This window comes from Rhododendron vialii, chromosome 13a, assembly GCF_030253575.1.
Source record: "Rhododendron vialii isolate Sample 1 chromosome 13a, ASM3025357v1".
NCBI classification, from domain to species: domain Eukaryota; kingdom Viridiplantae; phylum Streptophyta; class Magnoliopsida; order Ericales; family Ericaceae; genus Rhododendron; species Rhododendron vialii.
Window position 1 is genome coordinate 22,832,985 of NC_080569.1, and position 15,313 is coordinate 22,848,297.

At 39.0% G+C, this 15,313-nt stretch overlaps 2 protein-coding genes across 2 annotated transcripts; one reads left to right on the forward strand and one right to left on the reverse strand.

Moving 5' to 3' along the window:
- The first annotated feature begins 621 nt into the window (after positions 1-621).
- LOC131313445 (derlin-2.2) lies at positions 622-5,578 on the forward strand. Its single transcript, XM_058341753.1, has 7 exons — positions 622-741; positions 845-959; positions 1,531-1,630; positions 2,414-2,628; positions 2,726-2,809; positions 4,266-4,319; positions 5,111-5,578. Exons 2-7 carry the CDS (start codon positions 861-863, stop codon positions 5,291-5,293), a joined length of 735 nt encoding a protein of 244 aa, XP_058197736.1. The 5' UTR covers positions 622-741; positions 845-860; the 3' UTR covers positions 5,294-5,578.
- A 675-nt stretch (positions 5,579-6,253) lies between these two features.
- On the reverse strand, positions 6,254-14,924 carry LOC131313446 (tobamovirus multiplication protein 1). The gene is made up of 12 exons (XM_058341754.1): positions 14,900-14,924; positions 14,492-14,692; positions 11,680-11,770; positions 11,545-11,597; positions 10,510-10,602; positions 10,285-10,356; positions 9,787-9,859; positions 9,606-9,651; positions 9,412-9,475; positions 7,575-7,628; positions 6,904-6,981; positions 6,254-6,811 (listed from the first exon to the last, which is right to left on the reverse strand). Exons 2-12 carry the CDS (start codon positions 14,636-14,638, stop codon positions 6,719-6,721), a joined length of 864 nt encoding a protein of 287 aa, XP_058197737.1. The 5' UTR covers positions 14,639-14,692; positions 14,900-14,924; the 3' UTR covers positions 6,254-6,718.
- Between the last annotated feature and the right edge of the window lie 389 nt (positions 14,925-15,313).

The window sequence follows — 15,313 nt, forward strand, 5'->3', positions numbered from 1 at the left end:
ATTTGAACCTAATCTACTGCTTGTCTATCCCTTTTTAACCCGGTATAATCCGTGGGGTTTGGTTGGGTTCCAAACCGAAACCATAGGCACAAAACAGGGAACCAGGAGGCTTGACGCAAATGAGTCGAGTCGAGTCGAGTTTTATTGTGTTTGAGCTTAGCTCGTTTGTTATACGAGCTAAAAACTCGAGTTCGCGCGGCTCATCCGCTAGCCGAGCTTGATTCATTTACTAAACAAGTCTTTATTAGGGAGTCGAGCCGAGCTTTGAAATTTTGCTCAACTCGTTACTATTCAAGCCAAACCAAGTTGAGCCCTAACGAACTGACCTCACAGGCAGCTTTGTTCGTTTGTAACCGGACCCAATCTGATCCACGACAGAATCGGCGGTCTTACCCGATTTAAAAATCCTCCGGGTTTTTTTCCAACTGAACCGGACATTTTTCTCCACCGTCCGTTGACATCGATACTCTTGTTTCGCAGCAGATGATTGGCCGTTACTTGTCGACCAAGCCAAGTGATTGGTCCGTGACCTCCACGCGACCTCATCTCGCGTGTCCCTTACATACTACGACAAAAGATTTACCCTTCCTTTTTTTTTTTGACTGGAAATACACAAACGCACCCAAGCGCCCTTGTATAAATCAGCTCCTTCTAGTTTTCGTGATTTACCATGAACTTTCTCTCATATCACTTCTCTCTCTCCTATTCCAATCCCCTGACATACCTCGCAGTACACCGACTGTAAGTTGTATATATCGATTCGAAGTTATAAATAGGCATTTTATTGGTTTCTCTCTCCAAAACTTTCTGAATTTGGTGTAGAAATTCCATTTGTATTTCATAGTTAGGGTTTCGGTTTGATGGCTCAAGCTGTTGAAGAATGGTACAAACAGATGCCGATCATTACTCGGTCGTATCTCACTGCTGCAATCGTTACCTCTATCGGTTGCTCGCTCGATGTAAGGCTCTCTGTTTTTGTCTATGGTTTTTTTTAAGTGTTTGCAATTGTACAGGATTCTTGATTTCATCGCCTGTTATTGCGATACGGTTTTCATGCGTTTAGGTATTAGTGGGTTCGGTTTAGTTTCAACTGCTTTTTCAATCTTTTGCAATTTGGTGCCCAAAAAAAAAAAAACTTGTGTGTATTTGTCTGAAAAGAGAATGCTGTTTTTGCGGTGCTTATTTGGAGATTACTCTCTGTTATTTTTTTTTTGTCAAAAGTACTTGTTTACACACCTGGAAGGACATGGGATTCTAATGTGGGGGTGATACGTATACGTATTTGCATACAATTAATAGAAGGAAATAGATGGTATAAAGGGGAATGGTATTTTAACTTTTGAACCTAGTTAATTTAGAAAGGACCATGTTTTCTCGACGAGTACAATATGGGGGGTTTGGTAACGAAGACAGTAGTACCCTGGGTCATCTCATAATCCCGCCCGCCGCGAGACGCAGCCTTTTCAGTTTCGTATTTCGCAGTATGCTATTTAAGCAGTGCTGATTTTAACTCGTAAACTTTATTTGCAGATTATCTCTCCTCATAACTTGTACTTGCACCCCAAGCTTGTGGTCAAGCATTACCAGTTTTGGCGGCTCGTCACGAATTTCCTTTACTTCCGGAAAATGGGTAACTTGTTCTCTCTATGAACTTCTGAATATCCATTGAGAATGAAATGCCTTTTTGTTGGTGTTTACTCTTTTTTTTTTTCCCTGATTCAGTAACCTTCTTGCTTCAGTATGGATTGGTTGAGTCTTAATGTTGGTAGTAGGTCACACTTTGTAGAGAATTACGTGCTTGGTCACAGTTTTACCCTGTTATTCGTCAAAACATTATGGGTGCATACGAGTGCTCTGCTCGTCTAGGCGTGGAAAAGAATGTGCCATTAATCCCATTTGAGTGTTCCAACTTTCAACACGAGGTTCCGTGGCTATTGAGTCCATGTGGTGCTTTTGTGGTTATATGTAAATCATTGCACAGGAGGCCAGTCGCCTCCTAATCCTGTCCACATACTGAACTGAGGTTGCTTGCATATGCATCACTCCTAAATCTTGCCGTACTCACATTTGGTCACTCAATAATCCCTCCAATCATTGCTGTTGCTGATCTGATTACCCATTAAATTATTAATATCCGTGCTTACCTGCCCCTCTGTTGGACAGAGAGTAATTTTTATTATGTCTAATCTAAATTTTAAATTTGGTCTCAGTTCTGATGGTCAAACTGTTCGTCCATGGGTCATATTTTGCCCTTAGTTGATGAGTGATGTTGGAAATTTTAGATCTTGCTTCGACTACAGCTATTCCTATTGATGAAAATCTTGCACTACTTTCAGATGGTTTAAGCTTTAAGATGTGCATGCACTTGATTATGATAGCTTTTCTTCTAACAATTGGATCTTGATGTTGCCAGATTTGGACTTCCTGTTTCACATGTTCTTTCTTGCTCGATACTGCAAGCTTCTTGAAGAAAATTCTTTCAGGGGAAGGACTGCAGATTTCTTTTATATGATCTTATTTGGCGCTTCTGTTTTAACTGGAATTGTTCTCCTAGGGGGGATGATACCTTATGTATCTGAGTCATTTGCAAAGATAATATTTCTGAGTAATTCATTAACATTCATGATGGTTAGTGTTCCTCCATTTGCAGATCAGGCGTTTCTAGTTCCTTTACTATAAATTGTTTCCGAAGGCTTAACCTTTTTTTTCCTCGCCCATTTTACAGGTCTATGTGTGGAGCAAGCAAAATCCTTACATCCACATGAGTTTCTTGGGGCTCTTTACTTTTACTGCAGCTTACCTTCCATGGGTGAGTGATCTCAGCATGTACTTGCATTATCTTCTTTTTGATCGGATGTACTTGCATTATCTTGTTGAAGTAATAATTCATTGGATGCCTGGAATACATCTGCATTAAGGACTTCCTCTCTTAACTGCTTGTCGTCAATAGAGGTTCCAGCCCTTATGGTGTTTTTAATGGGAACTATGTTTTGGAAAATCAGCTAAATCCAGAAAATCACTGTCATTTTCAGCTACTTAGTTTCCATTTATTCATTTTGGCACTCTGGCCATCACCGTCAACTGCAGAACTCTTTGAAACTACTGTCTTGCATTCTTTTGAAACCCATTAAAACCCGTAAAATCCCTCCAAAGAGTTTCTCCAGAAGAATGCCCTCGTAAATACAGCCGTCACATTTACATTTTGGATTGTCCAGGTCTTTGAATCTGGTGGAGTCGTCTTTGTTCACCTCTGGTCCTCTACCGAAGGAGGAGTTAATTTGTTGTTTTTCCTGCTGGGGCTGTAGACTGAGTATAGTCGTATCAGATCTAACAACATGCTTTTTGTGGGCCGCAATTTATCGTTCAAGTTTATTTCCTCATTAAAAAAGAGAGAAAGAAAAGGATCTTGTACGTGAAATTTCAATTTTATGCTATGAATTCCAGACACCCTCTCTCTCTCTCTCGTGTGCACGCGGATAAACTCAAGAGGAAGGTAAACGTTTGGAGCCCAAACAAGAGCACCAAAGAAGGAAATTGTGGAGATTCTCTTTTGAGTTTTATTTTTGAGCTCTTTATGAAGTCTGATATGTTTCTAATCAAATGTACAAGCATTATCCAGAAGTAGTAAGACGTAAGGACTCTTCAAGGAAGGTGTTGCATCGTGTGTTGTGCCAAGACACTGTTACTCAGACACTATTCGACATGCATGCAAACATGAGTTACTATTAGTGAATTTTATCAAAAGCAGACACTCTTTGAACTCTTGGGAGATCCTTGTTCGCATCACTTAGGCCTACAGGAAATGTATTACTAGCATGGAAAAGAATAACTTGGGCTACAATGACGAAAAATGACCATGCATATTGATACCTATTTCCGGAGGCATATCAAGCTTGGGAAAAGGGTCTGCTCCACTACCACCACCCCAAAGCAATCCTCTCCTGCAGGAGATTGTCCCTTGTCTTTTAAATTTAAATATATATGACTCCTGAGGACATATGTTGAGTTATTTATTGCTCAGTACTGTCATTGAATATCTTCATGGGGTTCAGATTATTACTGGAAAGTAAATAATGAAATGGTGCCCCTCCTGGATATTATTTGTTTTCTTGTTGAGGTCCTCTTGCATTTGGAATTTAACGGAGGAAAGTGTGTTATTTTTACATGTACGCTGGGTGAGGTAGTGATGCTCAGAGAAGGTCCCACATTTGCATGGTGTTGACAGATTTTAGTCTCTCACTCACTAGCAACTCTTTCTCATGCAGGTTCTTTTGGGATTCTCTGTTCTTGTTGGTGCCAGTGCCTGGGTGGATCTACTGGTGCGTTTTAAACTATCATTTTTTCTCCATTGTATGCGCTTGTGTGACAAATGTGGTCCTCAGTTTTGGCTTTTTGAACCTGATACATTGCTTTTATAGTACTGAATTTTAGATGAGGAATTGGGTTCGGATTACCATTTGCGTTTTAGCAGTTATTTAAATTACCCATGCTGGGTGAAGCTTTGGGTATTTTTGTTTTTGGGATTGCTAAACAATCTGGAAGGCACATCCCTGCTGTACATAATTTCACGGGTCTCACCCAGTGAAATACGTACATTTTCTTACACAATCCTTGAATCAGTGGAGCACAAGAGGAATCCTTATGTGCAATACTCAAAAGCACGCTACTGGACTCATAGTCCTCTCTTGTTTCTATCCACTTCTCTTGTTTTACTTTGGAGTTGAGAAAAAGCATTCTAAATCTCGACCTTTTTTTTTTTCGTTTTTCTTTCACAATACGATCCTTTTCAGTATGTGTACTTTTACTTCATGCACACACCACCCATCATGGTAAAACTGTAAATGCATTTTGTGAGAGTTAATAGATGACTAGATGTGCATTTAGAGACGTAGTAACACGGATACTTGTAAAAAAATATGGGACTCTGGGTTTTTAGTTTGCCCTTACTTTCTACTCGGAGTTTTCTACTGTGTGGATCATATCTGAAGTATGGGGGTAACTTCGTTCGAACACTTAGAGCACTCTCCATTTAGCTTGGAAACCAAGTGATCAGTCTCTTAGTTTTTAAGTACCATTTTTGTCGACTCTAACTTGTACTGTTGTGGTTCAGGGAATGATAGCTGGTCATGCCTACTATTTTCTTGAAGATGTGTACCCTCGGATGACAGGCCGTCGACCCCTTAAAACCCCATCGCTTATTAAATGGCTATTTGCAGATGAGCCTGTAGTGGTGGCGAGGCCCACAGATGTGAGATTTGCTGCTCCACCTGTTCAGGAACCTGAACCAAATTAATCAGATCTTTGGATGACAGAGACAAATGCTAAGGTGGTAAATCTGCTTGAAGAATCTGTTGGATGGTCAGATGATTATAGTAGGCCCTTTATTGGTGAGAATACATTTTGAGTGACACATTAATTGAAACTGGTTTGCCATTTTGAGTGATGGCTGTGTTCGATGTCTTGCCATACAGATTCGAGTTTGGTTATTGTATAATTCAGGCTGCACGGTACTTGTGAGAAATCTACTTTTTGTAAATCTCATTTTTTGCATAATCTTTTATGAGTTTACTTGCTATTATTATGCCTTGCGCTTGTCTAAATTCTAGTAGTGAGCTAGGGTTGGGGTCGCGATCGTACATCCGCACATTTTTTGTACTCCCTCCGTCCCTTAATGAGGTTCCTTGTAAGAGTTCGAACTTTTTAATGACATGCATGTGTTGTATGCTTTCTTTTAAAGTTAGCTTTGATTTTTCATTTCATTTTTACGACTTTTCCCCCTTATTTATGAGGGTGAATTTTGGAAATTTATTTATACTTCTTTGCTTGATTCTTCAAAGAGGACTGAGATTTTTAAAATATCTCAAAATAGAAGAGTGTGTAGTATAAAGAGTACTCTTTTTTCAAAAACAAAACAGAACAATTTTTTTTTGAAAATGCGATGCAATGTGGTTAGCAGGTTTTCTCAGTTCAAAAATTGTTTATAAGCGTCGTAAGAATTCTGTGAGCTTAGAGAAACAAACAAAACGATTAACAAGATGCACTGTAGTTGCAAGTTTTCTCTGTTAGTATATTTTTTGGACGGGGATTAACAAGAAGTAACTGGCACAATTGATTTTTTTTTCTTCTTTTTAATCCTTTTTCATCATCGTTGCAGTACAAGTGCCAGAAGCCCAAATTTTTTGAAGTTGAATAAATCCGTGAATTTGAATTCTCACCATGAAAATAGAGCACAAACCGAAAGGGAAAAAAAGGCGACAACCAAATCAAACAAAATTACATTGATTACGAGTTTGTACAATGCCTACGTAACGCTATAATATGGCGAGAGAGACAAATTAATGGCAAGAGCCATGGTACAACACAAGAATAAATAAAAGTCAAAAACCCTAATGAAAAATGAAAAAAGTAGCATCCCATCCAATCAAGAAATTTTCATCCCCCTACTCCAACCCAAGGAACTGCAAAACATGTCAACAAAAACCAAACTTCCAAACTGCAGAAACCGCAGAGAAATGAATATTCATACTCTTAACTGCATCAGCTTGTTGCAGAGAGTTTTGTGTATATACATGGCAAAAAGAATGCTTACATTCAAGCCATACCCGGATGTTCTAGGTTGATTTTCTGGCTCCGATTCTCTTCCTCGACTCCACTATCGTCTAATGCCGCAACCAATTTTCGAGGTGAAACAAAAAAAGATAATGATGATGCACCATGGCTACCGGATAGGATGATACTGGGCTGATACTCTCTTTGGAGGCAACTTGCGCAGAATGTATAGGACAAGAGCAGAAGGTAGTATCTCAACCAGCTGTTAATTTTTTCAGCAAATAGGAAGTTAAAAAACAAGCGCGTAAAATACTTCCGAAAATAAAATAACTTTGCACTAGTTCTGTAGAGTACCATGTAGTAGATCAAGTTTAAGACTGGATGATCCAATACGTCGAGTGATGCATCTGTATCAAAAGCAGAAAGGACATCCTGGATTCGGAGAATTGGGTTATATTAAGGAATGGGCTAACTAATAAGCAAATGAAGAAAGAAAGATAACTACATAAGTATAATCAGTTGACTTCCAATGTTGGGGTTCAAGTAAACTCTACACATTTGTGAATTCCTCAAGCAAAGTTCATTTTCACCTACGTCGTGACCTCCTAGCATCTTGAAGTTTGAGGAAGGGCACAGAAAAAAAACAGACCACTTAACAAGCCAAAGGTAATGACTACCCGCAAGATAGAAGTCTCTGATCCCACTATCGGAGTTCTATCATCCGTGGAACTCTTCACTTCTTTACAATTCTCCCTTTTTGGTTCTGGTTTTAAATTCTTTCTTGTTTTCTTTTATTGGGTGTGGGGTGGGGAAGCGCGTCGTGGGGTTTCGCCAGTTCATCCAGACTGACCCGAATACAAGGTCAAATAATTATTTGACTCGAGAATCAGGATAGTATGACTGTTTACATTAACCAAGTACTGTATCAGATAAGACAATATGAACACCTCTTAAAATTCTATACAGGCAATGACAAAGGTCATTGTTGTTGAAATAACTGGTGCACAGAACAGCCTGAAACTTACCACAAAGCATCTTACTAGAAAGCAGGTGAAGCATATGGCAGTTACAGATCCAACCTGCAGCAATAACCACTCATTAGCAGCAAATTACTTGGGGACCAATTAACATGTCGGTCAATTTTGACGCCCCAAAGAGGTTTTATCAAAATGAAAATAAAATGGGTCAAAAGCATACAGGGAGGACAAGAAGTCCACCAAAATTCAAAGACCAACAGGAAAAAAAACACAAACAAAATACATCCCAATCTACGAATATCTCTCCAATCTCTAGGAGAAGAAACAACAGTATCCCCTTCAAACGAGTCGCTGATAACAAAAAAGCAGCCAGAACAAATCTTGCCACAAAGCTTTAATAATCTTCAATTCTTCCCTAAAAATCTAGCACTTCTCTCAAACCATAGAATCCAAAGTATTGCAACCATGCTACTTCTCCCAAGAGCTTGAGTTATGTCATATAAGTTATCAACCAAACCCTCTAAAATAAATGCAGTGGATATAATCACAAAAGCTGCCTTCCAAATGGGGGAGAGAAAGAGATTTGAAAAGGCACACCAAGAAGATTTCACAGAGCACTCCCAAGAGTCCCAACCATACATTGGACAAAATGACTGTATAAAGTAAGAAGCACGCCAGATAATCCTAGTTTTCAAAGAGCAAGAGAAGCTGCCTGGATATAATGGTGACATAGCTTGAAGACTCATGCAAAGGCATAGACCTCAGAAGTGCTTCTTTCACTGGTACATTCATTGGTACTTTAGTGCATGGAAGATTTTACTCCTTGCTTTGTTGCACTTGCACCGTCATGTTTCTAAGTATATAAACCCATGCCGCGAATATCACTCACCTTCCAATAATAACATCTTTGATTGAGGAGTTCACGAGGCATAACTAAAAAATAAGAAAACAATATGCTCCATTCCAGACTTCCAGTAGCACTTCTAAACACAGGATACCGTCATATTGGATGATCACAGAAGGGAGGGAAGTTCACTAAATGGTGTATGCTGTCACCTATCAGAAGGTTGCAATTATATTGAAGAGAGAAACTTGTCGACGTATTTTTTGTCTTCCTGCTGCAACTACTTACGATTTGGCTTTCCCGAGTTGTTACATTTTATGGAAAGCATATATTGAATAGGTCAATTGGAGGATGCAGTTATACCCAGTACAATCCATTGGCAAAATGATGGAAAAGTGACATTTATGCCAAGTAGGATAATATATCTGATTTGGTAACTTGTCTGCCAAGTTTTGTCTGATTCAGAGTCTTGTTCAGGCTACAGTCAACACTATGCATCTTATATTGTCTAATAAGTCATAATGATAATATGCATTATGCAGTCAAGATAATGAAACAATTCTAATTATCCAGACAAGGAAACTCTAACAAAATTACATCAACTTCAGCAAGGGTCAGAGGTTTGTCCGCTCTGATCTTCCTACAAATAGAAATTACTGTCACATTTACTGCCATTGAAGAAGATTTAGACCAGGTAATTCATTTTTCCAACGTACTACTGCCAGTGGCAGATGCATAAATTTTTAAAAGTAAAACTACTTCGATTTTGGAGGTCGGTGAAATATTCAGAGTTTTGGAGGGCTAAAGTTAAAATCATTTTTGGAAGGACAAAGATTCAATTGTTCTTATTTCAAAGGGTCCAAATTGCAAAATTCTTTTGTATACACCATGAACATCAATTAATTACAACTGCAGAGTAATGAACAGATTTTTTTTTACACAAAATGCAAAGGAAAATGAATACCCAACAACATGCTAAACAACCGATTCTAGCAACTATGATGTCATCAAATAAACAGACTGTATTTGGAAAGCACAAACCTCATGAAGTTTCTTTCTTCTCCCTTTAGATTCAATAGGGAAACGTCTCAGCATGACAAATAATCTGGAAGCGTTGGGCACAGAATCACATGGAAGTATAAGAAAACATAAATATTACATGCAGGGACAGTCATAATGAACATTGCTTCAGTTGCTTAATAACGTAAGCTAAAATTTATGTTGCAGAAATTCACCTTCCTCCGTACAGCAGGAAGCCTAATGCTGCTAGAAATGATACAACTGGAAAAATTTAAAAACAAAATAAACATAAGACAAAGCAATAGTAATTAGACACTCCAAATTATGATTCGAAAGAACTTTCAATTGTCACAAATGAAGCTTCTGACATATGAACAGTCAAATAAGATGCCTAACCTGCAATGAATATCTTTCCAATGAATTCCACAACACTGTTGTCATCTATCCAGAGGTATAACCAGATACAAACCTGAAATCACAAATTTATTCTTAAATTAAAATTGCTAACCCGTTTTATATCATAAGTAACTTTCTCAAAGCAATGCTCTTAGAGTAAGCCTATTTACATCCCACCCTAGCCAAACGATTGCCGGTCAAAATCAAAAAATCACTCAAGCTCGTATGCACTAATACTATGCAAGCTATCAATTCATAGCTGACTAAATTTATTCTTGTTTTAAGTATATTATTGCATGAAAGCATTCAGTTCAATCGTCAAGAAATGGAGCATGCAAATACACAAAAGATCTATGTCCTAGTTGATGTGGCTCGGGATGACATGAATCTTAGCTGCTTGTCAGACAACTATAAATACCCAGGTTCCTCATAATATACCAGTCAATCGTAAGTAGTAACATCTTACACAATCGGAAAAGAAATATAGGTGGAGAGTACCTGTATGAAGTAAACTCCACCATTTACTGACATATAAACAATGCGGAGCTTATCTGTTGGTAAACTCCTTGCCTGGCCATTAACCAAAAAGAATAAAGATTAGAATCACATACCGATATTGCAAAATGTTAGTTGCAAAGAGGCCTGAATGCTAATTAAATGTGGACTATTCCTAGAATCGTATATCAGTGCTCAGGGGACAGAACTCATAGCGCTTGAACTTGCCTGGTGATAAATCTCAGCCCAAAAGAGGACAAGAAGGGTGTAAGTAGAGAAAAACAGAATTCCAGGTAGATCCAATAGTACCCAAATTAGCACCTGGTCCAAAATACAGCAGGCCAATTGTCAGCATAACGGCCTAGAGCATCCCAGACAGTATGGAAGAAAAAGTAAACTGTCAATTTAAGGCGTTCAGTTTATGTTTTGTATCCATACAGTTTATGTTTTGTATCCATACTATAGGAGAGAATGTACTTGACACATTGAAGAAAGTGGAACTTAAGTGCTTAGGGAAAAGCACTTCAATGTTAACCACACAAGCTTCTTAAGTGCTCCAAACTTGATAAAAGTTTCCTTTTACTACATAAATTCTCTTGGTTGTGTGAAATCATTCAGCACAGATGTATGAAATCAATCAACACAGACAGTAACAAACTGACATGAGAGAAGAGGGCAAGGAGATTCCAAACTAACATGCTAACATGATAGCAGTTACAAATATTAGGAAAGAATGGAAAGCTATGAAAACACAACATTCAGCTTCGAAGTTGAACAACCTCATAAAAAGACACTACATTGAAACGACCTCTGCGTGAAATGGGATAACTCTATGATGCAGGGAGTCCTTGATCGTCCTAAGTAATACTGTAATCAAGAGTTCACAAAAAATCCAGCATCGGTACAGATGCAAAATGACAATGGGAGGGTAAGCTATGAAAACACAAATTTCAGCTTAGAATTACTTAATAGAATAGCACCTATTTAGTAATGACCTTCAGGTGAAAGGAGATGAACACATGGAGTATAAAGTCCTTGACCTTCCTAAGTATTGTGGAATTTTTCAAACTAATCATGAATTGGTACACAAGGAAAATGAACTACAACAACAAATGGGAAATCGTCCTTAAAGTTGACTCAGAGTCTAATAGAAGGAACAGGATAAATTATACTAACTAGCAAAAGAAGGGGGAAAGAGAAACCAAAAGAGTAAGAAATGAAAACCAAAACATGTGATGCAAACGTTCGCAGATGTTAACATACCTTAGGAGTCAACTGAAACACTTCCCCATGAAATCCAAACACAATTGCACGCACTGTAATAACCAGTTTGACTGTTAAAAGGCCCATAAAAAAATGTCCAAATGACAAAATACTAGCCAGGACTCTCATAATTACCTCCGTTTACAATGAAGTTCATAAGATGGAAAACCTTTTGAGTGGTCCAACCATACTCGGGCACTCTCAGTTCAATCCTTATCAACTGAAACTGCATACGATCAACATACACAAACAACAAAATTAACTTCCCCACCAAATATATCTACTGATTAATTGAGAATCTACTACCAAAACCATACAAGTAGGAGTTCCAAGCACAGGTGCTTACGTGCATGCAAACATAGCTTATGCAAACTTATGACTTCCCCAACTCTCTTTAATCTAAAGTGAAAGAACAACTCTGTCCCAAATTGATGAATCAGCAATTAAATGGCATCCAAGCAATTCAAGATCAGGAGCAGAATTTACATCAAAGTGACGAGGGAATAATGCGTTTGAAAATTCAAAAGTTATGTAGAATAAATTTAAAGGATGTTTCAATCCACCAAAGAAGGATAGTCTGCAATTCCCAAGAAAATCATGCATTGCATGTTCAAGATTGATTGGACCTCACAAATCAATATCCACCACATTGTCAGATACATTAGTTAACTAAAAAAACATTTAAATTTCGATTCTGTGGAACACATCCAATTTAAGTAGTGAGAATATGGAAAATGTTTTTACAAAATGAATCGATGAAAGGATGGCTCAGTACGTTGTCTAAATGTGCATTGGCTTTTCTTTTATTCAGTTCTGAGTTCCCCCATTACACATTAGAAAGTTAAAACATACATGGTCTGACTGTTGGAACTAGAAAGGAAGAGGTTAAAGCTGCAAAGTAGAATTCAGTTAGGGAGCTGGCAGGAGGTCAGCAAGTGGTTAGTGAGCTGTTACAAACCTGTTAGGATGTTACCGGAACGCGGACAATATATTAGAGAGGTTAGATAAATAGAAAGGTTCATTTCTGTAAACGGTTAAACATTTGGATTAATGAGAATTCATCTTCTTCTCTTAATTTTTTGGGTTTATAATTCTGTGAACTTCATTAGGAACACTGCAATAGTATAGTATACTGTAGATTAGACGATAGACTATGAGTTTGTTGTGTTTTACACTTATTGCTTACAATAATGTAATTGAACTACGAAGCAGTTAAAAGCACATAAAGCAACTCGATCTGTACCAGCAACTATGTCAAAAATTAGAAAGAAGTAATTTTGCCTATCCAAATCCATGGAAGCCACTGTCAAGAGTAACAAAAGACAAACTAATACCGAGTTTTCTGTGTCAGAAAACTGGATAAAGACAGCGATTTTAGATAGTCTTACTAATAAAGCTACTGTGCGTGAAAGAAACAAAACGGTATCCATGGCGTTCATGGATCTCTGGCTCTCGGATTTTCAGGCCGTTTATGAGGATTGGAGCACCGGTTTCTTGGCGGCCACTCATGGAGTTCAGGAGTGTGTGGGGATCGGGCGACATGGTTGTCGGTGTTCTTGGTGTCTGGTGGTTTTGGTTTCATGGCCACGACAAGTTTTCTATGGTGGTGGTGGACGGCTTGCTGGGGAGGTGGTGGTCACTGGCGGAGGTGTGGCGGCAGAGGTGTCTGCATGTTTAGGGTTCCTGGGTTGGCGGTCTGGGCTCAACAGTTTTTTGGGCTGGGCCAGGCCCGTTCGGTGTTGAGCTGTTGTTGCATATAACCACTAATCACCTACACAAGGATAGATGATCAGACTTTCCGCATTAATCTTTGAAGCTTCAGTTCTCCCAGCTCCCAATCAATGAAGCAAATCTAACCCCAAGGGTTTGAACCAGTAGGCATGAGATGGCAACTAAAGGGATTGCCCAGGTCAAATCCCACCAACGATTTTAGATACACAGTCTTATTACTAAAGCTTCTGTGTGCGTGGAAAAACAAAACGATAAGGGCATATCCAGCCCTTGCTCAAAATTGAATGTGACATAAAATACAACCCTATACCTTCTTAACAAACGCATATCAAAGTAAGTTCTACTCATTTCTTCACTTAAACGAAGGCAGAGACCTTTTCTATTAATTTGTACTTCTCAGGCTAATTTCCGGCTCTCAAATGTACCACTCATCACTCCTTACACAAATACTGAACCAAATTAATGCTGAAGTAGAAAACCACCCAAAGCATCTCTCCACTCGAATTCATACTGACCCAAATCAATACTTGGCCTCCACAATGCGAGAGACTTTTTTTTACTCTAAATATTCAAGGCCATTTTGTGTCTTTCATAGTTGCCACTTACCAACAACGCAATTTATATAGCTTTTACTCAAATCTTACGCATAAATATGTACCTTCCCGCTGGAGTGATATACTCCCCATTTCACTCACATTTAGAATAATTTGAGGAAAAAACCCGGACATGGTCTAATATATAACCACTTATCACCAACACAAGGATAGATGATCAGACTTTCTGCGTCTTTAGTTCTCTCAGCTCCCAAACAAAGTTTGAAGCTTTAGTTCTCTCAGCTCCCAAACAATGAAGCAAATCCAACCCCAAGGGGTTTGGCCCAACGGGCATGAGACAACAACTAAAGGGCTTGCCCCAAGAGTTAGCAAGGTTGAATCTCACCAAAGCCAAACCTTGAACCTTGGGATCACTGGAGCTTTTGTACGGTTGTTAACTTCGGTCGTTAACTTCAGGTCTGTCCTGGATTAGTCCATGTGTGCGCAAGCTGGCCCCACACCCGGTTATAAACGAAAGAAACAAACAATGAAGCGAATCTCAGATTCAAAAATTACAAAATTCAACCAGTGAAAAATGTATACACACATAGGTACAGATACAGAAATGAGTATATGTAGAGAGAGAGAGAGAGAGAGAGAGAGAGGGAGAGAGAGAGGAGTACAAGGGCGACGGAGGAGACTAGGGCGTAGGAGGCACAGAGAGCGTAGAAGATCCCATCTTGCCAGCGCTGGGACTCGTTGATGTCGTCCCACCAATCCGTAGCCAGATCGATCACCGACGGGAGTACGCTCAGTGGCATTCTCGTCATTTGGCTCAATCTCCCCCCACCCCCACACAGAGCCCTCTGTTGTGCTGCGAAGCTCTGATGAGAAAGTCAAAAGCTTCCAAAATTAGTACTGCTATCTCAAGAGTTGAGAAGCAAAGAAGCGTGTGGGATTTGCTGTCAAGAGAGAGAGAGAGAGAGAGAGCTATCTCAAGAGTTGAGAAGCAAAGAAGCGTGTGGGATTTGCTGTCGAGAGAGAGAGAGAGAGAGAGAGAGGGAGAGGGAGAGGAGTGGTGTGGAGTCTACCAGACGGTCTTGGGGTTTTGTGGTGGTCGGTCTCACCTAAGCTTCCGTGACCGCTTTTTTACTGTACTACTTTCTCTGCCTTTACAGTATACGTGTGTGTATCTACATGTACGGTCCATTTGGCTTAACTTCGCTTTAATATTTTTTCGGTCTTTTGAGTTTTTAATTTTGTAAACATTTTTGCCATCGCGAGGTGGCCCACACACACTGCAGCGTACAATTCTAAAATTTTTATTTTTTTGAAGAGTAATGTAATAATATAGTTAAGTCAAATTTTTCGACATCCAAGTATAAATGTATTGCATGAAAATAGATCAGTGTTAGAAATATAGATAAATGTGGACGCAAATTTGGTCCAATCACCGATGTTGTAGGGGTTGTATACCGAGAACCTTCTATAATTAGTTATCTAAT